The sequence below is a fragment of the Salpingoeca rosetta genome, assembly GCF_000188695.1.
Source record: "Salpingoeca rosetta unplaced genomic scaffold supercont1.6, whole genome shotgun sequence".
NCBI classification, from domain to species: domain Eukaryota; class Choanoflagellata; order Craspedida; family Salpingoecidae; genus Salpingoeca; species Salpingoeca rosetta.
The window spans coordinates 147,837-170,780 of NW_004754928.1; the positions used below are offsets into that span (position 1 = coordinate 147,837).

Below are 22,944 nucleotides of genomic sequence, written 5' to 3' on the forward strand. Positions count from 1 at the left end.
AAACAAGAACAACATCTCACACACCAACATCCCATCACACCAAGATGTGTGTGCGCCTTGTCGCGGCCTTCCGTGCCTGCATGCTCCTCGTTGTTGCTGTGCTTGCCAGCCTTGCGCTGTTTGGTGCTGCGCAAACGCAAACGCAAACGCAAGCTGAGACCTCGGACGAGGAGCTGTGTGTAGACCACCTTCGGCGAAGCATCGAGGACTTTGTGGATGCCATCACCACGTCTTCATCTGGGGACGAGGGCGTCATGCGAACGCGCATCCAGGAGCATGTGGACAAGTTCTACACAGAGGACCTTGCTGCAGAGTTTCCGTCGTTCATGCCACGCACGCACGCCTCGATGGTGGACGCGTACAGCCAGGTGAACACGCCGCCGGGGTGCGGCCTCAAGGTGACGTTTGAGGTGACGGACGTCATGGCCGTCAACAACAGCGCCGTGGCCAGCAACAACCCGGAGGAGCGGCGCATCAACTGCGTCATGGCCATGACGTTTGCCATGGCCACGTACTCCACGGAGAAGCCCGGCCCGCCGTGCCTCTTCACCGTCCCCGAGCGCCTGAACGCCCGCCTCAACCCGCACCTCGACAAGATGGAGGTGTTCAACCTGAACGTGGACGGCCCGCTCATGGGCCAAAAGCTCGGCTCCTGCTTCAAGACGTGCTTCAGCGGTCATGGGGGGCACGATGAGCTGTGACGAGGAGGAGTGGAAGGTGTGTGTGTGTGTGTGTGTGTGCGTGTTGTGGAAGGTGAGGGGGGCGGATGGTTGTGCGTGTGTGTGTGTGTGCGCGCGTGTGTGTGTGTGTGTGTGTGTGTGTGTGTGTGTGTGTGTGTGTGTGTGTGTGCGTGCGTGTGTGTGTGTGTGTGTGGTGGGATGTGGGCAATGACGTGTTTGCATCTGTACTTCTTGTCCGCTCTCGCTGCCCCTCCTTCCTGTTGCTGTTACATTCTCTTCTGACTTGAGGCACAGTGACCGAGTGCTTGCTTGCATGCATGTGTTCTTTGTGTGCTTGTTTTGACTTGTGCTTCTTGCGTCTCTTCGTTCATCCCTTCATCCACGCCAGTGCATCCTCGTTTCAAAGTCATTCTATGATGTGCACGGTCGAGCAGCACACGCAAGTTGAACAAGTGCCATTCGTACACAAGCAAATCACAAGAAGCACCGAAGCAAGCCACAGTGTACACAGCCACCACCAACCCATCTCTCTTGATAACAACTGCACAGGTCAAACGCTGCTACGACAGAAGAAGCAGGATGAAGGAGAAAGTGTCGCGAAATGCCACACATTGGAGTGAAAGCGAGGCGGCACCGCTCGACACTCGACACGACTGCGTGTTGCTGCAGTGGCTGCTTTGGTGGGTTGGAACTTTGACTGGGGGAATAAATAACGTGCTGTCGCCTGTGCGCTCGCTCTTGTGTCGTCTCACCATGCTCCACGTCCTGGCGCAAAGGGTTTGCACAAGAGGGGCAGTCGAGTGGAAGCAGCGGACGAACGGGGGAAGCGTCCAGCACGTGTACGCCATCCTCTCAGTTGCGCATTGCGGTGCGTTGTGTTGTGTGCAGGAGCAGATGCGCATCACATCACAGCACACATTTGTTTGGTTCCATTGCCGCCGTCGCCGCTGCTGCTGCTTGCTACTCGTGCAATGTATGGGATGCCACTATCTGTGATAATCATCATGCCCATCAGCAGTGTCCATGTGTTTGAACCACATCAAATGCGCCTGCGTGATGCAGTTCATTCGGCACATCCATCATGTCGCCATCCCTCCATAAGCAAGCAGGTGTGATGACTGACTCACTGACATGGAATGGTAGTCAGGCAGTCGCTTCTGAACGCTGCCTGCCTACACATTCAGCCCACAGGGCGACTGCTGCTCGCTGTATTGTTGGTGCTGCTGCTCTGCAGTGGTTGGTTGTGTAGTTGCTATGGCTTGGTGATGTGCACATGGAGGCTGCACAAGACGGACGACAACAAACAATGAGTGTGTGTGGGGGGGGGGCTACACACAATCAACCAGGCAAAGAAGACAGACAGAGAGAACAGAGGAGAAAGAAACACGGGGCGCAGTAATTGGGGCGAGGAGACAGAAGGAAGTAATTGTGGTAAGAACAACCATCACACACGACATGGACAGGGAACGGGTGGCAGCGGAGCTGGGTGAACGTAATGATAGCAGCAGGAGCGAGGGGTGTGTCCGTTGGACGGGGTCAGCACGGCGATGGGCAGTTGTGCAGGGAGACGCCCGCATCGTAGCGGATGCACGTGCCTACGCCCTTGCAGTCGAGGCTGGTGACGCTGGTGTAGCGAATGTCGATGAATCCACCCACGCTGGTGATGCTGCCAAAGTCGATGTTAGCGAGGGCACGGTTGGATCTGACGTTGACATCTACACCCACGCTGGTGATGCTGCCAAAGTCAATGCTGGTGAGCACATCGTTGCTGTAGATCGCGACGTATCCTTCCACACTAGTTAGGCTGCCAAAGTTGATGCTCGTGAGGGCGTCGTTCTCGCTGATGTCGATGTGTCCTCCACCCGCGCTGGTGATGCTTCCAAAGTCGATGTTGGTGAGGGCACGGCTGGCTCTGACCAAGATGCCTCCCACACCGCTGATGTTACCAAAGTCAATGCTGGTGAGGGCGTAGTTGCCACTGAAGCTGATGTATCCGCCCACGCTGGTGATGTTACCAAAGTCAATGCTGGTGAGCGCATCGTTGTTGTAGATCGTGACGTGTCTTTCCACACTAGCGAGGCTGCCAAAGTCGATGCTGGTGAGGACGGCGGTGTCAGTGATCTGCATGAATCCACTCACACTAGTGAGGCCGCCAAAGTCGATTGCAGCGAGTGTATCGCCGTCGACGTTGATGATACCCACAACCTTCTGCACAGACCCAAATTGCAGGCTCGTCAGCGTGCTGTTCAGCGCAACAGAGCCTGTCACAGACTCCAGGTTGTAGAACTCATCACAGCAGCAATTCACCACAGCAGCAGCTTGGCGCAGCTTGGCGCTCGCAAACTGGGCCCGAGACTTGAGATCGCCACAGTCCAGGGTTGCCGAACTGCCACCCATGCCCAGCACAGCCAAGGGCACCGCAACTGCAACGCCCACCACGACCGCCACCGCAAGCGCCACCAGTATCCTCTTCCAGCCACACCCGCGCTTGGTCACAACTGCATCGTCAGCAACCTCCATCGAGAACGCCTTGATGCCCGCCGGCGCCGCCCGCATCGACAGCGATCCAGACGAGGGCCGCCCGCTCCGCAGAAAAGCGGCGTCATCCACGCCAGCATCGGTATCGTCACCCACATCGCCACTCATCGTGCCATACACCCCAAAGCCAGCTGCATCAGGACAGGCATACACCTGGTCATCGTGCCCACCGGCAATCTCCTCGTATTTCTGCTCTGGGTTCCACGGCTGCTGTTGCTGATGCAGGCGCTCCGCGCGGGCCACGCCAATGCAGGCATCCGGGCCAGCATGGTCCTCGGCCTCGTCCGCGCGTCCCACATCGTACACCACCTCAGGTGTCGTCCCACGCTCTTCACCGGCCTGCCGCTGCTGCTGTGACTGCGTCTCCACAACCCGGCACTGCAACTGCATGCACACAAGCACCGTACATGTCAGGCACGCGTGAGTGCCCCGTGTCTCGCACAAACACAAACACGCACACACTTACGCACACACACACACACACACACACACACACACACACACAGATGCCAGGCTTACCGTGCGTGTCATGGACTCGCGGTTCGTGGACAGGTGCTCCAACATGGCGGACAGTGTGCCGCATGCTTTTGCAGGCCGCGTGCCGTTCACCACATAGCTGCCATCCAAGCCTCTCTCCAACACGTGATGCTCCACAACACCAGGATGCGCAACCTGTCGGGCAGCAACATGGTGGCAGTGAGATCGATATCGTACCCATGGACACACACGCACACAGCACACCATACACACACACACATACACACACACGCACACAGCACACCACACACACCACACACACACACACACACACACACACACACATACCAGGCTGACGATCACAGCAGTGTTGCGTTTCTTCTTGCGCCTCACGAGATAGTCCCCAGGCATTGCGTCGTCTCGGTCCAGTAGGATTGCCTCCGCCGCCTCGCGCGACATCACGGGCACATTCGGCGGCGGCAGCGCCCCATACCCGTGCCGTCCACGCTCAAACGGTGCCGCGTCCGCCGGTGCTGCTGTCTCAGGAATTGTCTGTCATGGGCAATACAAGAAACACAGGCATAGTTCAGCAAAACTCACACACAGACACACAGACACACAGACACACAGACACACAGACACACAGACACACAGACACACACACAGACACACAGACACACACAGACACACAGACACACAAACACACACACAGACACACACACAGACACACACACACACAGACACACACACAGACACACACACACACACACAGACACACACACAGACACACACAGACACACACACACAGACACACACACACAGAGACACACACACACACACACGCGCGCGCGCGCGCGCGCACGAACACAATGCAAAAAGAATCACCTTCAGCTTCGCCACAATTTCGTCGACCAGAGCCGCAGGGACCTCAACGTGCGGCGCACCCTCGTCAGGGGTCCATGGGAAGTACGAAATGTCCTCTGACAGCCGAAACTGCGCCTCAGGCTCAGCAAAGTCGTCACACATCTTCACCAAAAAGAACGGCTTGCTGCGGTTGACAATGTATCGCAGCTCCTCAAACGTGCTGAACTTCGTGGCCGTCCGCTTGCCATATGTTCGCGTGCCCAGAATCACAGCCATCCGACACCCATGCAGTGCCCGAATCACCGCGCTCGCAATGTCATCGCCAGGCGCAACGTCGCACAAAAACGTCTTGATACCGCGCTCCTCAAGTGCCCGCTCAAGCGCACGCCCCGCGTTCCTCGCCTCGCTGAAGCGAAGCGAAATAAACACATCAAACACCCCGTCTGTGCTCACAACACCAGCCATCGTGAGATCGTGGTTGCTGTCCTCGCTCACTAAATTCGAGTCTTCACAGACGAACGTAAATGCACGCCACACACACGCACAACAAGACAGCAAATCACCGGAACCACATTTTCCTGTCTCCAGCCATTTCCCCACAAAATTCATGACACAGCGCAACCACGCCCACTTCACCATTAAATAATTTCAGCATTTCGCGATGATACCCGTAGTCGACCAATGTAGGAGATGTGTATTGGAGTGGACTTGAGGACTTGATACAGCAATGGGCAATGAACACAGACAGTAGGCAAGTGCAAGTGCAGGTGCAAGAGCAAGCGTGGTTGGTGTTGTGTGTATGTGTGTAGTGTGGTGTAGAGTAGTGGTGGTTCGGAAGCAGGGAGTGCTGGAGTGGAACCACTACAATACCGCTCGCCGTAGCCGGCAAACGACCTGCCCGTCCCTACACAGGGCTTGGTCGAAACTCACACATGCCAGCGCAAACACATTGAATGTGTTTGCGCGCGTACTCTGCTTTGCCACACAACCTTTACTGTCGTCATCGATCCACTGGCAGGATGCATTTTGTTTCTTGTTGATTTTCATTCAATTCTGTCTCTTCGTGTGAGATCACCTGATCATGTACAGCGACAATTACACGGATCTCGTGCGTGTGGAGCACGGCATCGACGCGGACGTCGATTGGCTGCACCGGCTCACACGCTGTTCCAAGGAGGATGACTGAGGAGGATTAGGAGGACTGATAGCAGTTGCACTGCTTTGCCCACCAGTTTGCCTAGTCATCCAGAGAGACCGCCGCGTATCCTATCGCGAGAAGAGGAGAAGGCGCGAGTACGACACGACAAGGCGATTGCTCACATGGAGAAGGCGAAGGAGATCTTCATAGCGACGCTGGGAAGCAGCAACCCAACCACAGCGGCCGTTTACATGAACCTGGGCGTCGCCTACACCGACAGCGGTGTGCCCATCCCACAGTCCCTCAAAGACACGCTGTCCCGCATCCAGCCGTTTGCCAACACCCGCATGGCTGAACAAGAACAAGAACAAGAGCAAGGAGAACAGCAGCAGCAGGGTGGAGGTGACGACGAGGCACACGGTGTTGCTGCCAAGCCCACGGCTGTGCACGACCCTCATCAGTACAAGAAAGACGGCGATGCTGGCAGTGACTACAACAAGAGCAGCGACGCGTCCTCCGAGACCACGCTGCAGCGCGTGTTTGTGCTGGAGACGACAGACACGCGTGCGGCGCATGCGTGCGTGCGCAAGATGCCTCTGTCTCGCACAAGTTTGTGGCGCGGCTGTGCTACCCAAACGACGTGCATGTGGCGGTGCTCGACCCCAAGCTGGGCGGCCTCCTGTCGGACCTCGTCGACGCATTCACCAAGAGCAGCGTGGCCAAGGACCTCGATGTGCTTGCGGCTGCAAGCATGGGTAACCGCATCTGCTTCACGGGCAGCAACGCCGTGCCGGTGTGGTCGCAAGCCAAGCTGTTTGCAAGCTTCCTCGCGCCCGCCTTCCACCCGTTTGCCCGCAGCGACCGCGTGCTGGGCGACGACAAGATCATGGAGCATGTCCTGAACGACTACGGCCTCAGGCTCGTGCGCTACCCGACGCCTGGCCTGCTGCCCCACGCCGACACGGCACACGGGGCCATGCGGGATGTGTGAAGTTTGTGCTGCCGCCGCCCGTCACCAGCACCCCGCCCATCGCATCGCCCGTGGCACCCCAGCAGGCGCTGATACACACGTGCGACCTGGACGGCGCCGCGTCATGCTGCTGGAGGACTCGCTGGACTACTACCTGGATCAGGACAGGGAGCGCGGGCTCAGCTATATCAACAGCACCATCGGCGCCCACATCAAGTCGCAGATGAAGATCAGCGTCACGGGCATGCAGTACCGCTTCCTCGACTCGCAGCTGCTGGAGCTGGCCCGCAAGTTCCGTGTGTATGTGCGCAAGCCCAGCGCAGAGGACAGGGACGCGTGCGCCTCAAGCGTGCCCGTGACCGTGGAGGGCATGCAGCGGCAGCTGACGGCGTTTGACAACGCGGTGCAGGACACGCTCAAGGAGCACCTGTGCCACGTGCTCGGGCTGCCGGTCATTGACACGTCGCACGTGCCGGAGATGTCCGAGGCGGACGTCACCTTCCTGAAGCGCAAGCTGTTCAATTACCTGACCAAGGCCAGCCGCACGCTGTGCCGCAGCAAGGACGGCGTGGTGAGCTATGTTGCGCCGCAGGACGTGATTGGCACGCCCTCTGAGCGCAACGTGTGGATGGATGGTGGCTGGCCGCCGAGATCTAATGCAAACGGTCATCCCAACGACGGAGTCGACGTTCCACACCATCGCCCACATCCAGCCCACGCGCTGCGTGTGCCGGGTGCCGGTGTCCGTGACCAAGGAGCTGGTTGCTGGACAGCAAGCTGAAGCGGCTGCGCAAGAAGGCGTTGGTGCTGATATTGGTTATACCGCAAGCACGGGCGCTGCTTCGGCAACTGCAAATGCTTCTGCTGCCACTGCTTCTTCTGCTTCTTCTGCTGCTGGCGACGATGGGGTTGGCTTGAGTGAGCAAGCAGCGCACGCAGGAGTGACATCACAACAGCGAGCACAGGGCACGTACGCCTCTGGCAGGGGTGACAGCCTGTCGACCTCAGTGCCCACGCAGTGCTCGAAGGCCCGCGCAAGGAAGTGGTAAGAGTGTGTTGATGATGTCTCGGGCTGCCGGTCATTGACACGTCGCACGTGCCGGAGATGTCCGAGGCGGACGTCACCTTCCTGAAGCGCAAGCTGTTCAATTACCTGACCAAGGCCAGCCGCACGCTGTGCCGCAGCAAGGACGGCGTGGTGAGCTATGTTGCGCCGCAGGACGTGATTGGCACGCCCTCTGAGCGCAACGTGTGGATGGATGGTGGCTGGCCGCCGAGATCTAATGCAAACGGTCATCCCAACGACGGAGTCGACGTTCCACACCATCGCCCACATCCAGCCCACGCGCTGCGTGTGCCGGGTGCCGGTGTCCGTGACCAAGGAGCTGGTTGCTGGACAGCAAGCTGAAGCGGCTGCGCAAGAAGGCGTTGGTGCTGATATTGGTTATACCGCAAGCACGGGCGCTGCTTCGGCAACTGCAAATGCTTCTGCTGCCACTGCTTCTTCTGCTTCTTCTGCTGCTGGCGACGATGGGGTTGGCTTGAGTGAGCAAGCAGCGCACGCAGGAGTGACATCACAACAGCGAGCACAGGGCACGTACGCCTCTGGCAGGGGTGACAGCCTGTCGACCTCAGTGCCCACGCAGTGCTCGAAGGCCCGCGCAAGGAAGTGGCGGCGGCGTCGAAGGTGCTGTTGCTGACCACGTGTGTGAAGCTGTTCCCAGCCAAGGTGAAGCAGGCCGTGTGGGAGGTGGAGCCATACCAGTACCACACCACCAGCGAGACGCTGCCGGCTGTGCAGCTGCGCGCGGAGATTCGCGAGGGAAGCATCATCAACGACCGCGACATGAATGCCGAGAGGAGCGGTCCCCTTGCGATAAAACGAGGCGCGCGTGACCACGTCCGGTCCGCTGGCCCTTCCGCCCAACATTGAGCACGTGCTGCACGTGGTTGCGCCAAACTTTGCACCCGAGTTTGGCAGCACGGTGACGCAGACGGCTGCGGATCTGACGACGGCGTACCGCGCGCTGCTGACGACGGCGCGGGACAACAACATCCGCTCGCTCGCCACGTGCGCGCTCGGCTGCGGCGCCTTCCGCTGCTCCCCATACGCATCTGCATGCACGCTGTTTGAGGTGATTGACGAGGTGGGCCGCGACGGCACGCTCTTCGACACCATCCGCGTGACCATCCTTGCACGCTGTCGGCGTTTAAGCAGACGTTTGAGAAGTACTATGGCGAGAAGGTGGGCAGCGGGCTGTATGAGGACCTGCAGCGCAGCGCACTGGATGGGTTGGTCCATGCGCCGGCCAGCTGATCCCATCCACACGTGGCTGTACACGGGCCCAACGTACACGGAGCCGCCCTCCAAGGCGGAGCTGGATAACGAGGCCGCGTGGAACGAGGTTTTCGCACCACGCGACGCTGCTGATTGACAGCGCCTTCACCAAGTACCGGGCTGCCATCGCTGCCAAGCACAAGCGCAGCAATGCTGACAACGATGATGATAACGATGGTGGTGATGATGATGATGATGATGATGATGATGATGATGATGATGATGATGATGATGGTGGTGATGGTGGTGATGGTGGTGATGGCAATGGTGGTGGTGATAATGATGGTGTTGGTGGTGGTGGTCACGATGGCGATCAATCACAACGACCCCTGCCACCCCAAAACGATGTTCCCGGTGATGGTGCTGTCGCTGAGAACAACGACTACGGGGTCAACGGAATCAGAGGCAGCCCCCAAGACAACAACAATAACCCCAACAATAACAACAACAACCACAACATTCTTGGCAATGCCAGCTAACTTGTCTGTCTCAGCCTTGGCTAGAGTCAGGTCGCTGCTGGTGCCTTCTTGAAGGACTTAGCCAGGCTAGTGACAGTTGGGTTGGTTTGGTACGCCAGTTTGGTTGTCTTGCGTTATCGAGGGTTGCGGAATGGTTTGTTCGGTGGTCGTTTGGGCCATTGTTGTTTCGTAGCAGGTGTTGTTTGAAGTGGGTGGTGTTGGCCTGTTTTGTGTTTGTTCTGCTCCCCCCTTTCAAGTTTTGTCTGCTTCTTTGGTGGTGGTGTTGTGCAAGACTGCACAACGCCGTTTGTCATTCACACATTCCTTGCAGCTACCCAAGCTCACGTTTGGATGAATGAAGCCTTACTTGCGTGCGGGATTGCGCACGTCTGCTGATTTGCCTGTGTGTTTGATCGTTGAACCATCTTAACTTTTCCTTGGTAGAGTCTTGTGTGAGGGAATACATGCTCGCACTCAGCACGCTCGTTCTTGGTTGAGAGTGCGCGTTGCTGACAAGCTTAACCGTGGTAGTTATTGTGAACGGAAATGAAACACGTGCGTGAACCGAACAATGAAAGTCGAGAGAGAGAGAGTGTGTGTGGGGGGGGGGTGTAAATGTGCGGTTGAACCCGTGTTGAACCCCATGTTGATGTCATGTGGATGGAAGTTCATTTGCTTGCGGGCTGATGGCTCGAAGAAGTGTGGTTGCCTTGTTGTCCTGGAAGAGTTGCCTCTACCCCAGCATGAACACGACGCGCTACACAGTTGTGGAACAGCTTCTTCCACTATCACAATGCATGTACTCGGTTGAGGGTTTGAGTCGTTTCAATTGGAAATCAAAGAGCGGTGAGCAGCGTCAGGTGCACAGAAGGCTGTCACAGGTATGAGGGAAGGAAGCAGAAAGATGTAGAAAGGCCACAAGCGCACACGCACATGCACGACATGTGCAAGCATCAAGCACATCAGCACCCAGGGTCGATAACGAGGATGCCCTCGGCGTAAGATGGGATGCCGTAGATGAGGCCGTTCGGAGCAAGCACGCCATCAAACCACTTAGCAGATCCATCAAGAGCATTAATGGTTGTTGTGTCGGTGGCGTTGGTGGTTGGATCGAAGATGAGCACGGAAGGCGAGTTGTGTGGGATGCCGATGATGTTGCCGTTGGGTGCGAGCACGCCACCAACCCACTTGCCAAAGCTTGTTGCCTCCGCAACTTCGAGCTCGTTGGTGGCGTTGGTGGCTGGGTTGACGACGAGCATCGTCGCAGTGCCGTGTGGGATGGTGTAGATGAGGTCGTGGCCTACAAGCACGCCGCCATACCACTTGACGTTTGTGCCGAGGTCGCTGATGGCTGTGAGGTCCATGGTGAGAGACTCTGGATTGATGATGAGAACGGAGGAAGCCCTCAAGGGAATGCAGTAGATAAGGCCGTTGTCTACCTGTACGCCTCCGTACCATTTAAACGTTTGGGTTGACAAACCAGACAGAGTGGTGATGTCAGCTGTGTTGGTCTTGGGGTCAATAATCAGCACAGAGGTGGCATGAATTGGGATGCCGAAGATGAGGCCGTTGCTAGCCACAACGCCACTGCGCCACTTGTAGCTGCCAGTACCAAGGGACTGGATGCTTGTCGTGTCAGCCGTGTTAGTGTCTGGGTCGATGATGAGCATCGTCTCCCTGTTTGAAGGGAACATGTAGACGAGGCCGTTGTGTGCCAACACAGCACCAGACCACTTTGCACCACCCGAAAGTAATCCGGAGATTGTGGTTGTGTCGACGGTGTTGCTGCTGGGGTCGACGATGAGGACGGAAGGAGAGTTGTGTGGCGCAGCGTAGATCAAACCGTTGTTCGCCGTCACGCCTCCAATCCACTTTCCACTTTGTGAACCGAGCTGCCCAAGCGTCGTGGCACTTGGGGTACACACTTTGCCACGGACACGGTCAATCGCCCTCTGCTGTGTTGACACGGTACTCATCAGCGTGTTGAGCGTCTCGTGCACATTCACCCCATTCACAAACACGGGCTGGCTCATAGGATCGCTGGTGTTGATGTGAAGCGCACCCGCATCATCCTCCACCAGCGTCACCTCTCCAACAACGCTGCTGAGGAGCGGCATCCAGCACACTGCCGCCGCCACCACCAGTAGCACGGGGAGCAGCACCAACCCACGTGCCTGCAGGCACCCCATCGTTCTCATCAGCGCCATCATACTCCGAGTGGGTGAAGAAGAAGAGAGAAGAGTGGAAGAAGGAAAGAACAGAAGTAGGAGTTAAGTGTGCCTCCCTCCTTCCTCGTTCGCGTGTCTGTTCGCAGGACAGACGCAGCACCAAGAGAAGAGAAGAGAAGACAGGATTGGTTGTTTGTTGTTTGTTTGTGGCGTTTTGGCTGGTTGTGGTTGTGGACGATTGTTGGGAATTGTGCATTGGATTTCCAGCCACACACAAGCAAGTTCACTGTTTTGTTTGTTGTTGTGTGTGTTGTGTTGTTGAGAGAAAGGAGGCACGTTGAAACGCATCCATCCATCCTTCCTTCCCTCAGCCATCCTTCCTTCATCAGCTCATCACTGGACCAACAAGGACAGAGCACACACGGCACACGATGTCGGTGTCTTGCTGTGTGGTACACCATAGCTTCACCACGAAGTGCAGAGAGTGGTGTGAATTCAACTCATGTCAAGGAGGCAAACATCGTGACCAAACACGACGTGTTCATCCAAAGGTGTGCGTGTGTGTGTGAGTGTGAGGTCATGTCACTCCATTGCATTGCATTGCATTGCTCAGCCTTATCTGCGCAACACGCGCAAACGCATACGCACACATACATCACACGTTGTTCCAATGACACGTGCTCACACCCATCTTCCTCTCTTCCATTACCTCAGCTTGTGCTGGTGCACCTTTCCTCCTCTCGCGTCTTGCGTCGTGTCTGACGTCGTGACGCTCTCGTCCTCCCCCCTCCACCACCTTCTCCACGCTGCCTCGTGCCTCTATGTGAACATAGTGTCCACACAGCCAAGGACGCGCATACGTGCGCCTGATGTACGCACGTGATGCAGCTGTCCCTCTCTGTCCAAGACACTCCCCAGCCACTGCTGCCGATATCATGAGGAGTGTGTGCCTTTCCTCCCTCCGTCTGGTTGGCACCAGCATGCATGCGTGCAGCGCCAAATCCTCCCCACCAACACGGCGTGCTCCTCGCCAAGACAGGTGAAAATATGCGCGATGTCCAGTGTGGGCCAGCTGTCCTTGCCAGGTCGTGGATGGACGAGCAGAAGAACAACGTGGACCTGCTGCTGCTGCTGCATGTGGCCACTTGACTCCACTACCACCACAACAACAACAGCCATGGCGTCTCCGCAGGCAAAGCTCACTGTGACATGTGGATTGTGTGCCCAGAGCATTGCGGCCATCGTATGCGACAGCAGCAGTGTGTCAGGCCAACGGTGATCAAGACCACACTCATGATCGAACACAAGGCGGTTGCTGTCGAACATCTTGCAGAGGTGTCATCAGGCGAGCTGGCAGACATTGAACGCGAGGGCGAGCACTCCATTGAAATCGTCTCACCGCCACAGCAGCGTGAGCAGGAGCAGGCTGTTCATGGGGTGCTCACGTCCTCTTCAGCTACGAGCACACCTGAGAAGAAAGAACCGGCGCCTTCCGACAAGCGCCAAGACGCTGTTGCCGACACTCTTCGGAAAGCCATCACCCCACCCCAGCACAACATCAGCTCCCCACGCCTCTGACAACACCGACACCAAGGTGCAGGTGCGTGCACTGTGCGTGTGTGTGTGTGTGTGTGTGTGTGTGTGTGTGTGTGTGTGTGTGTGTGTGTGTGTGTGTGTGGGTGTGTGTGTGGGTGTGTGCCGTTGGGTGCTCCCTCACTTTGGTACTTCCTCACTTCCACACATAATTCTCGCTGGTACACACTGCATGTACCGCTGCGCTGCATTACAGGCATGGCTTGCGCTTCGTGCGTGCCCAACATTGAGGGCGTATGCGCGGCATGCACAGCAATGTGTCGTGTGGGCCTGCTCACTGGCACCGCGACGGTGAAGCCCTGCAGCCATCATCGCCAGCATTGGCGAGATCGGATACAAAGGCCCGCGAGGAAATGCAAACACCAGCACAAGGCATGACGTACCTCAGCATAAGGCATGCAATATGCGCGGCACTGCATCTCTGCTTGTTCTGTTTTGTTTGCATGCACGCGTGGTTGCTTGCATGCACGCATGCCTGCTTTCCACTTCAACCTCTCATCCTGCTGCCGCTGCTGCTGTTGTTGGGCACGCACGACAGGCGATGCTGCGGGCCCTGCCCGATGTTCAAATGGTGCAGGTTGATGATGCGTTGGGCCGTATGCAAGTCAAACACGAGACCTATGCAACGGGACCACGCGACATGATCACGTGCGCATGTGTATGGGTGTGTGTGTGTATGTGTGTGCGTGTTTGCACTTGTACGTGTCGCTTCGTCTTGCTTCTTCTCTGCTCCCCTCCAACCGAATCCCTCCAACTGACTCTGTGTCTGTCCTTGCTGCAACACCTTCTTGCTACCCATCACCACTTACTAAAGAATGCCTTGTGTCATGCACTTCACACAACACCCATTCGTGACTGCAGCGCGCTGAAGGATGCTGGGGCACGCGTCGGAGCTGGACCACGAAGCACCACCACCCACCCACAGGAGCGAGATCCGCTTCTGCCCCATCACCTTCATCGTATGCATCACCGTGTTTCTTCGTCGCGTCCATCATCGTGGCTGCGTGCGGCCGGACTCCTGGGATGCGCGCATGATCGACGGCATGTCGCGACGCTTCACCTCATCCTCATGCTGCTGGGTCTGATCTCCTTCGTTTCCCGGTCAGCCGTTTCTCCTCTCCGCGGCGCAGTCCACCATGCACGGTGCTGCCAACATGAATGTGGTGTGTGTGTGTGTGTGTGTGTGTGTGTGTGTGTGTGTGTGTGTGTGTGTGTGTGTGTGATGTGTTGCGACCACTTCCGCATGTTCTTGTCACGTCCGCCACTGCAGTGAATGAGAGAGCGTTACACGTGCCTTCTTTGCTAGCGTGTCGCGTGCACACGTGTCGCTGATCCACGTGCACTTGCCCTTGCGTTGTTACAAATCCACCTCAGGGCTGCGTACCTGTGCTCCCTGGTGGTGCTCATTGTTGTGGCTGCCTCCCACGAGTACTCTGACTGGTGGTGGTGGTGGCGACCTCTTCTTGGGGACCGGCATTCTCCCTCTTCACCTTTGTGTCGCTCGGGCGTACATCGAACACCTCGCCAAAGGCAACATCTCCAGCCGGATGAAGGAAGGTACAGTCAAAGGCAATCGCATGGAGGAGCGAATTGACACCGAGCTCGTGCAGCGCGGCGCCAACCTGAAGGTGCGTGAGAGTGTCGGTGATGAGGGGTGGGTGTTGGAGTTGGTGGTGCTTACATGTGATGGCGGGTGGTTGGTTGTAGCTGCAGCAGCAATGTGGCAGTTGTTGCAACCTCAGCTGTGGTTGTAGCAGCCGCCTGATATGCACTGTCGTCACATCTCGCTCACCCTTCCTCCCGTTCTTGTTGGCAGATGGTGGCTGGTGACAAAGTGCCTGTGGATTGGATGCACGCGTGCTGGAGGATGCCGGTGAAATGGACGAGGCCATGATCACGGGGCGAATCAATTCCTGTCTCGTCTCCAAAGGCGTTATTGTCGTATGGGCGGCACCATGGTGCATGGTCTTCGAGGCCACGCATGTTGGCAGTGTGTCAAGGGCGCCCATCCAGCAGGTGTGTGTACTGGATACGACACGCTAAAACCCCCTTTCACACGTTCCTGTCAATGTTTCTGCAGACATTCCCACTCACACACACACACACACACACAACCTCTCCTTTCCTTTCCCTCCTTGTTCTTTCCCAGACAAGCTGGCGGGGCGCTTTGTGTCAAGCATCATGTTGCTGTTGGTGTGTGGGTTGCGCTGCTGACCTCGGGTGCCGCTGACACATTCGTCCGACGAAGGTGGCGTTCAACTGGTGTGTCTATGTGTGTGTGTGTGTGTGTGTCTTGTGTGTGTGTGTGTGTGTGTGTGTGTGTGTGTGTGTGCTTCGTACTGGTGCTCGCGAGTCGTGGTTAGAGAACACTCACACACTCACTCACTCACACCTCCATGCCCACACTCACCTTCACGCACTCACACGCACATACACACACGATCTCTCACACACTCTCAACTCTGCCTCCTCACAGGCCGTGCTTGACAAGACGGGCACGCTGATGGTTGGATCGCCAAAACTCGCGCGCGTGCTCGGCGATGATGACACGTGGACGGAGGACGCCCTGTTGAAGCTGGTGGCGGCTGCAGAGGGCAAACAGCGAGCATGCCCCTGGGCCAGGCGATTGTGGCACACGTCGGCGCTGTCTCTTGCAACGGACTTCAAGACGGTCTCTGGTCGGAGCACCTCAGCAATCGTAGACAGCAAGCCCATTGTCATTGGCATGCACATCGTGGTATTGGCAATCCAACGCCATCAGCGGCAAATAGCGGCAGACAATGCACGAAGGCGACGAGACGCGTGGCTACACGGTTGGTGGGTGCTCGGCAGACGGCAAGCTTTTGCCTGGGCTACTTTGGTCTCGCTGACACGTGCAAGCCCTCGAGGCGAAGAGAGCGGTGCGCCTGCTGCATCAGCTCGGCTTGCGCCTGGTCATGCTCACACGGGCGACAACAAGGGCACTGCGCGGTCCATTGGGGGCAGAGGTTGGCATCGACAACGTGTTCGCAGCAGCGTGCAGGAGATGGAGGCGAAAGGGCGACGTGGTGGCGATGGTTGGCGACGGCATCAACATCGAGTCAGCGGACGTCGTTATAATGATCAAGGACAACCTGCTTGCTGGAGGTGTTTTCTGGCCATGCACCTATCGCGCGCGACCGTGCGCCTCCTCCACTACAAGGTTCATCTGGGCCGTGTGGTCTACAACGCTGCCAGCGTGTGCAGGTGGTGAATACTGCGACGGGTGCGCTGCTGTTGCATCCTTGAACGACTCCGCTGACGTTTGTGGCTTCTCAGCAGCAGCCATCCACTGGTCGTGGCAAGTGGCCACCTGTCCAGCAACCCCAACGATGAGTGCACACGATCCGCCAAAGTCACCAGCGTCCACGTCTCGGAGATCCAATCCATTGCAACAGCCACCACTTCGTCACCTTATCTTGTGGTCCTGTGGCATCATTTTGGCGAGGGCCATGGCTTCATCGGCACCATCAGCGTGTCTGCGAGCGGAGACCAGCACCTGCTTGTGAGGGAGGCCTGTGTTTTGGGCTGTGTACAGCCTGACCTCCTCCTTCTCCTACTCGTCGCGCGTGTCCCTGATCCACAGCCTCTTGCAGCAGGACACTCGTGCTCGCTGCCGGTTACGGTGGTGCACAGTGTTTGGGACTTGGACAAGCCCTTGTCGTGCGGCCTTGAAGTCCCCGTTTGGTGGCCAGCACAATCGATCAGAGGCAACAGCGGGGGTGTGTACCAGCCCTGCGATGGTGAGCGCGTCCTGACCACGTACACCCTGGAGCAGTGGAACATGACAAGTGTTGCCATTGTGCTGTGGAGCATGCGAGGCTGGCAGCCCATCATTCAGCACCACGCCGGCCAGTGCAAGCTTCGAGTCAGCCGCATCAACACGCGACGCAAAGCACGTTCTCCTGTATGGCCGAGCTTCGCGGTGCCGGCTGCGTATTGTGTGCTCAGCTTCAACAAGGTCAACACAACGGCCGTCGCAATTTGCCCTGTTGGCCATCTAGGTTGATCCAAGGCGCGATGCTTGGTGCCGTTGCCTTTGTCACCCACCACGTCGAGGCTGTGCCCTGAGCTGCCAATCACCTCCCGTCGAATTGACGTGGGCAGCGTTGCTAAGCTGCAGCGAGCCCTGTGCGCATATTCCCTGCCACCGTGATATGCCACCCGTCGAGGACGCACGGACAGCCACGCCGCTGTCTCTGTTGTCGCTTGCGGCCAGCAAAACCAGCCACGCGCCCGCACTCCGTGCCATCTGCACCTCCACCAGTGTGCCCTAGCTTGACTGCAACACAGAGCAGTTCATCGTGGACGAGGTGTGTGAGGCCATCAGGGCCTTCTTCAACCTCGGAGGGTAACAAGCCCAGGCAGTGAAGCCCTGGTCACTGCGCGCGTCGTTCCTGACGCACACACTCGTGGCAGACGTCATTCTGCTTGTGTGCACGTTTCCAAGTGGGCTTGAGCTTGCAACGTTCACCGCCGACAAGCAGTACAACCGCCAGCAGCGAGCATCATCGTCTCACCGGTGCAGACAGGACATTCATCAGCGAGATGAGCAGCCGCGCGTTTTGGCACAACCTGGTGAAGTTGTCTGGTGAGCTGGCCAAGCTTGAGGACGCTGGGGCGCGTGTGGTGCCACTTGGCGCGTGCAGCTGGTTTTGTGAATGACGGTTTTCAGTCAACGGGCGATACAGAGCTGTTTGGCTGCTTCATTGTTTGCGTGAGCGCCAGTTCCCGTTGGAGGCGGCGTGGTACATGCTCACCGTCGCCCTTATCACAGCCCCTCACCTTCGTCAGTGGCAACGACGTGGCCCAGTTGCTGCTGGGAGTTGGTGACAACAAGTCGGTGGTGACCATGCTGGCGCTTGGCGTGCTGGCTGATTGTGGACATGGTGCAGGAGGTGCGGCAGTCACGGCTGGTTGGAAGTGATGGATGTGGTGTTGGTGTTTGCGGTGCGTGGCACGTGCTCTTCCCACCACGCACCCTTCCCAACACGCACTCTTCCCAGCACGCACCCTTTCCCAGCACGCTCCCACGTTCCTTTCCACTGCGGTGCTGCCTGCAGCCGCTCCAGCCAGCGCATGATCCTGGTCCATCTGCTTCGACATGCGCCACTTCCCTGCTCTGCTCGTCCTCGGCATCAGCATCGTGGCTGGGTGTACGTCGTTCCGGTTGATTCTGCTGCTCAACGACAACACGTTGTCGGCCAACGGGGTGCTGCTCGTGTTCAACAACATGCTGCTGCTGCTGCTGGCATTTGAGCTATGGATACCTTTGACGGCGGCTACAGTGGTGGTGGTGGCTGCTGCGCGTCCTGTGTGTCATCTCCATGATGCTGAACCTGCTGCTTGCACTCATGTTGGACCGCGCAGATGTTGAGTTCCAGCTGCTATGTGGCTGACGCAGGAGGAGGTGGTGGAGGTGGATGTGCGACGCTTCCTCAAGTGGTGGCTGCAACGTGCAGTGGCAGGGTGTGCTGTATGCGCTGAAGAAGGAGATGCAGCGCAGCACGTGCAGAACGACGTTGCCGACCATCATAGAATGAAATGTGACATGCCTTGAAGTTGATGGCGTTGTGTTGGTTTGTCTTTGCGTTGGTGTTGGTTCATTGCTTGCACTTTGCGTCGTTCCAAACCCCGCAATACATGCATGCTGACGACAAATTCACTCATACGTACACAAAACGAGCAAGCGAGTGCACATGCACGCACACACGCACGTGCAATCAAGCAAAGTGGTGGTCCTTGAGTTCTCCAAACGATGGTCGTTCACGCGGGTTCTGCGCCATGCACTTGTACGTCAGCGACTGGAACCACTCGGGGATGGCTAAGGAGAGAGTGGTGTGCATGTGTGTGTGAGTGAGAAGAGAGGACGTGCAAGCAATCCAAGGACACACACATGCACACACACACATACACACACACAACTCACCATCTTCTTCACCATCCTCGAATCGCAACCGCTTCCCATCCTTCATCAGGTTGCTGATGGTGGCGAGGATTGGTCCCCGATACCCACTCCCCTTCTCCTGCTCGATCAGATCAGGTTGTCGCTGCGTCCCCACCTCCCACATCAGCACGCCAAAGCTAAACACGTCTGCCTCGAAGCTGTACTTGTCGCCCGTCAGTGCCTCTGGTGCCATGTACAGTGGCGTACCCACACCAGCCGTCAGCGTTATGCTGGTCATCGTCTGCAGCCCAGCCTGCTGGCTGTACTGAGGGTAATCATCATGGCTGGAAGAGAGACTTGTGCGCTGCTGGTGCTGGTTTTTGTGTCGTGTGAAGCACTGGCGAATGGACCCAAAGTCCGTAATCTTGGCGCGAAGCGAAGCTGACACCAGCACGTTGCCGCTCTTCGAGTCCTTGTATAGTGGGTGGTGGATGGGTGGGTGGAGATGAAGGGTGAGCAGCAAACACGCGCCTGCACACACACACACACACACACACACACACACACACTCTCTCTCTCTCTCTCTCTCTCTCTCTCTCTCTCTCTCACACACACACACACACTCACAAATATCCCACTCACCGGTGCAGCTGTTCGAGGCTGTGGATAAAGGCCATGTCACTCAGGCCACTCACAACATCAGAACATCGCGCAGCAATCGCTGCTTCAGATCCCACACAGTCATTGTCTCAACGCTTCTGTCGCGTCATGTGCTGACCAACATCAACTCCTCGCCCACGTGCCTCGTGGCCAGAAACCGTGAGGAACAGTACACCATTGATGTCAGCTCCATGGCTCCAGGGCACGAGCCATCAATGATGCTTTGCAGGGTGCACTGGCCAGCACGTTGTTCGTCGCTATCAGCGCGGCGCACGCGTGTGCATGAGGGGTGTGGTTGCGCGCTCCTGAGGATGGCAGCGCATGCCGTGTCTGGTTGAGATGGTCTGCCGTTGATGGGAGCTGGTTTCCCTTCAACACCGTTGCTGTTGCATCCAAAGGCGTTCATCATGCGTTGATCGATGACAGATCAATCGTGGTGGAAGGAGTGTTTCGTGGACGCAACTGCGCTGTGGCGAACGGCACGCGATGCTCCTTGAGCGCTGTTACCAGGTGTTTCAAAGTTGCGTCCACGGAGGGGACAGCGTGCGTTCCTTGGTGCTGTGAAACGGACGTGGAGAGGTGGAGAGAGGTGGGAATGTGGAGGTGTGAGTCGGTGGCAGCTGCAAGTGCAACCGTGAACAGAGCAGAAGGCACGTTGTGGCAAAGAACCAAAACACAAGGACAACAAGAGCAAGAAGCTAGACACAGACACACAGACACACACACACACACTCACTCACTCACTCACTCACACACACTCACACACACACTCTCTCACTCACAGCATCCTTCAAGCAGCCGCTGCCATGGACACGAGTCACCGACTAGCCTGCCAATAACAACAGCAACAGTGGTGGCAACAGCGAGAACAGCGCCCAGCGATGATGAGGGCGAACAGCAGCAGCAGCAGCAGCAGCAGCTGGGAGAGGAGAAGGTCGCATGTTGACACGGAAGGAAGGACAGTGAGGAAGGAAGTGAAAGAAAGAAAAAGCACACAAGAGAATAACAACACAATACACCAGGGAAGGAAAGGATTCCCAGTTTTGCTGGCTTTGTTTCCTTCTGCGCAAACACTTTCCTTCCTCGCTTGGAATAATTTAATTGCCCTGCGATGATTTGCTTTGCAAGAGAAGGGGTTTTAAAAAATATTACCGGTGACCATTGCTAAACTACGGTTGCGAAGTGAGCATTGCCGGTTCGTGACCACGCGCAAAAGCTCGAGGCGTGTCCACTAACCCTCAAATCGCATGCTGTGAAGCCCTACCCCCGCTAACCGCTACGCTCGCTCCCGCATCGCTGCGCTACCCGAACCAGATTTGTCGCACAGGGTTTTCCCTAACCGGCGGCTGCGCCGCCTTTGCGCTGCCTTGACACATGCAAATTCCGAAACGGTAGAAACAAAAAACATTGAGAATTTAGCGAGCGCCTGCGGTAAAGTTGCAATAATCCCCAAGAGGGTGAAAAACCTGGCACTTTTGGCAACACACACGCGAGTGGATTTGGCCAGACTGCAGAATAGAAAACATGAAGTGGGGTTTGTTTGTTGTGCTTTGTGCTGTCGCGCACGTTGGCTTGGTTTGGTTGTGGATCGACGACGACAACAGCACTGTCGCTTCCACACTGCACACAGCATCAGTTGCTGCTCCCATCACCATCACCCGCACAGACAGCGAACCACTGCGTGCTTCCGAATGTGTGCTGCAGCTGCTACCTTCTTCCACCTCATCGTTTACTTCCAAACGATGATAACCACTGGCAGAGCCCATTTTGCCCACTCACAACCCATCACACCTGCACTCAATTGAACGCCCCCTGTACCGCCATCAGCCCTTCAGCTTTTGCGGGCGCACCCCTCCCCACTTGGCACCAAACAGCGCGATGATCTCATACCGAGTGCGTGAAGCAAAAAAGGCGACTCGCTCAGTGTATTGATTGCAGCAAGCGACAAGGACAGCAAGTGACGTGATGCCGATACATTTGCATGTTACAGAAGGCACATGGCAAGGCTTCTCCATATGCCGTTGCTGGAAAAGAAGAAAACGCTCGTCTGCAAGTTACCTCGTCTGCACTCGCAAGTATGTGCTTCGTTTTCGAACATCGAGCCCAGCAAGTTGCCACAGCCAGACTGCGTGCGAATACCTGTACCGACGATCATCATGTGGGGTGGGACCTGTTCTGACTTGAGCTGACGAACGTCCTTGTCAAGTTCGTTGACGTTCAAGTCGTTAATGAAAACGTTCTGATTTGGGGGGGGGGAGGTGTTGATGCGCAAGTCACCATTGGTTTCCGTGAAATGATGCTGGATAAACGTTTTGAGGGTCTGGATATCACGGGCCATTTGCTTCACGCTGACGCCATTCACAAGCACATCTTGGTGTGGCTGACTTGTGTTGAGATGAAGGTTTCCACTCGAGTCAACAGCCAAATATGGATCACTGGCCACGTTGGCCGTGAGCATCGTGGTCACAACCACGAGCAAAAGCAAAGACAAGCACAAGGCGGGCATTTGTGCGGTTGGTTCTGGTTCCCGTTAGCGTCTGACCGAGGAATGTGTGATGTTGATTACCAGCCAGCCCCAGGCAGACTTTCTTTCGTGGAATTCCGACATGACAATTTGGTCACCATTCTTGCCTTTCTTGCTTGTGTCGGGAACTTATTCAATTTTTAAAATTGTTGATGTGACGAAAGTTAGAGGCAAAAGAAAATTTACTGGTTCGAATGAGAAAGAATCACACCCTGCAACGGTGCACCGAATCTGGTCACGAACACGGGCGAGTTCCGCAGGTGGTGGTAGAAAACATCAAGAATTTAGCAAGCGCCTGCGGTAATAAATCCCTCAGACAAGCAAGGGGAAAGTTTCAATACCTTGGCAATTGCCCTCCCCCCCAGCTTCAGGGAAACTCGAGTCGCAGTTGTTGCCAAAGTGGTAGGAGTTACTTTGCTCTTGCACTCAATTTTGCCAACGACAGTCACACGCACATGTACACCGAACATTGTTGTTGCTCGCCCCATTCTAAGTTTGGCAGGACAACGCGAGATTTCGTTCGCGTGTGCAATCCTCCTTTTTTGAAAAACTTCCTGCCGTGTCGACGAAAAATTCTGCACTTCGTGCCCCCTCGGTGTCAGAGTCGACCTCCGAAGGTTTTGGTTGGAAG

At 56.6% G+C, this 22,944-nt stretch overlaps 8 protein-coding genes across 8 annotated transcripts; 4 read left to right on the forward strand and 4 right to left on the reverse strand.

Moving 5' to 3' along the window:
* Nucleotides 1-44: 44 nt before the first annotated feature.
* On the forward strand, nt 45-701 carry PTSG_02596 (uncharacterized protein; the record flags this gene model as incomplete). The annotated part of the gene is made up of 1 exon (XM_004996037.1): nt 45-701. The coding sequence occupies one exon, from the start codon at nt 45-47 to the stop codon at nt 699-701; it is 657 nt and encodes a 218-aa protein (XP_004996094.1).
* A 1,302-nt stretch (nt 702-2,003) lies between these two features.
* PTSG_02597 (uncharacterized protein) lies at nt 2,004-5,024 on the reverse strand (the record flags this gene model as incomplete). Its single annotated transcript, XM_004996038.1, has 4 exons — nt 2,004-3,602; nt 3,738-3,890; nt 4,044-4,247; nt 4,581-5,024. 4 exons carry the CDS (start codon nt 5,022-5,024, stop codon nt 2,217-2,219), a joined length of 2,187 nt encoding a protein of 728 aa, XP_004996095.1. The 3' UTR covers nt 2,004-2,216.
* Nucleotides 5,025-5,879: 855 nt separating this feature from the next.
* PTSG_11895 (uncharacterized protein) lies at nt 5,880-9,484 on the forward strand (the record flags this gene model as incomplete). Its single annotated transcript, XM_004996039.1, has 8 exons — nt 5,880-6,261; nt 6,288-6,682; nt 6,717-7,289; nt 7,978-8,202; nt 8,289-8,567; nt 8,602-8,850; nt 8,886-8,959; nt 9,106-9,484. The coding sequence occupies 8 exons, from the start codon at nt 5,880-5,882 to the stop codon at nt 9,482-9,484; spliced, it is 2,556 nt and encodes an 851-aa protein (XP_004996096.1).
* A 941-nt stretch (nt 9,485-10,425) lies between these two features.
* On the reverse strand, nt 10,426-11,717 carry PTSG_02600 (uncharacterized protein; the record flags this gene model as incomplete). Its single annotated transcript, XM_004996040.1, has 1 exon — nt 10,426-11,717. Exon 1 carries the CDS (start codon nt 11,671-11,673, stop codon nt 10,426-10,428), a length of 1,248 nt encoding a protein of 415 aa, XP_004996097.1. The 5' UTR covers nt 11,674-11,717.
* Nucleotides 11,718-12,678: 961 nt separating this feature from the next.
* On the forward strand, nt 12,679-13,209 carry PTSG_02601 (uncharacterized protein; the record flags this gene model as incomplete). The annotated part of the gene is made up of 2 exons (XM_004996041.1): nt 12,679-12,768; nt 12,886-13,209. 2 exons carry the CDS (start codon nt 12,679-12,681, stop codon nt 13,207-13,209), a joined length of 414 nt encoding a protein of 137 aa, XP_004996098.1.
* Nucleotides 13,210-14,096: 887 nt separating this feature from the next.
* Nucleotides 14,097-17,363, forward strand: PTSG_02602 (uncharacterized protein; the record flags this gene model as incomplete). The annotated part of the gene is made up of 7 exons (XM_004996042.1): nt 14,097-14,303; nt 14,331-14,367; nt 14,599-14,852; nt 15,091-15,242; nt 15,374-15,472; nt 15,847-16,350; nt 16,528-17,363. The coding sequence occupies 7 exons, from the start codon at nt 14,097-14,099 to the stop codon at nt 17,249-17,251; spliced, it is 1,977 nt and encodes a 658-aa protein (XP_004996099.1). The 3' UTR covers nt 17,252-17,363.
* Nucleotides 17,355-18,775, reverse strand: PTSG_02603 (uncharacterized protein; the record flags this gene model as incomplete). Its single annotated transcript, XM_004996043.1, has 4 exons — nt 17,355-17,585; nt 17,815-17,891; nt 18,028-18,155; nt 18,513-18,775. The coding sequence occupies 4 exons, from the start codon at nt 18,773-18,775 to the stop codon at nt 17,355-17,357; spliced, it is 699 nt and encodes a 232-aa protein (XP_004996100.1).
* A 190-nt stretch (nt 18,776-18,965) lies between these two features.
* On the reverse strand, nt 18,966-20,195 carry PTSG_02604 (serine/threonine protein kinase; the record flags this gene model as incomplete). Its single annotated transcript, XM_004996044.1, has 3 exons — nt 18,966-19,066; nt 19,172-19,601; nt 19,908-20,195. 3 exons carry the CDS (start codon nt 20,193-20,195, stop codon nt 18,966-18,968), a joined length of 819 nt encoding a protein of 272 aa, XP_004996101.1.
* Between the last annotated feature and the right edge of the window lie 2,749 nt (nt 20,196-22,944).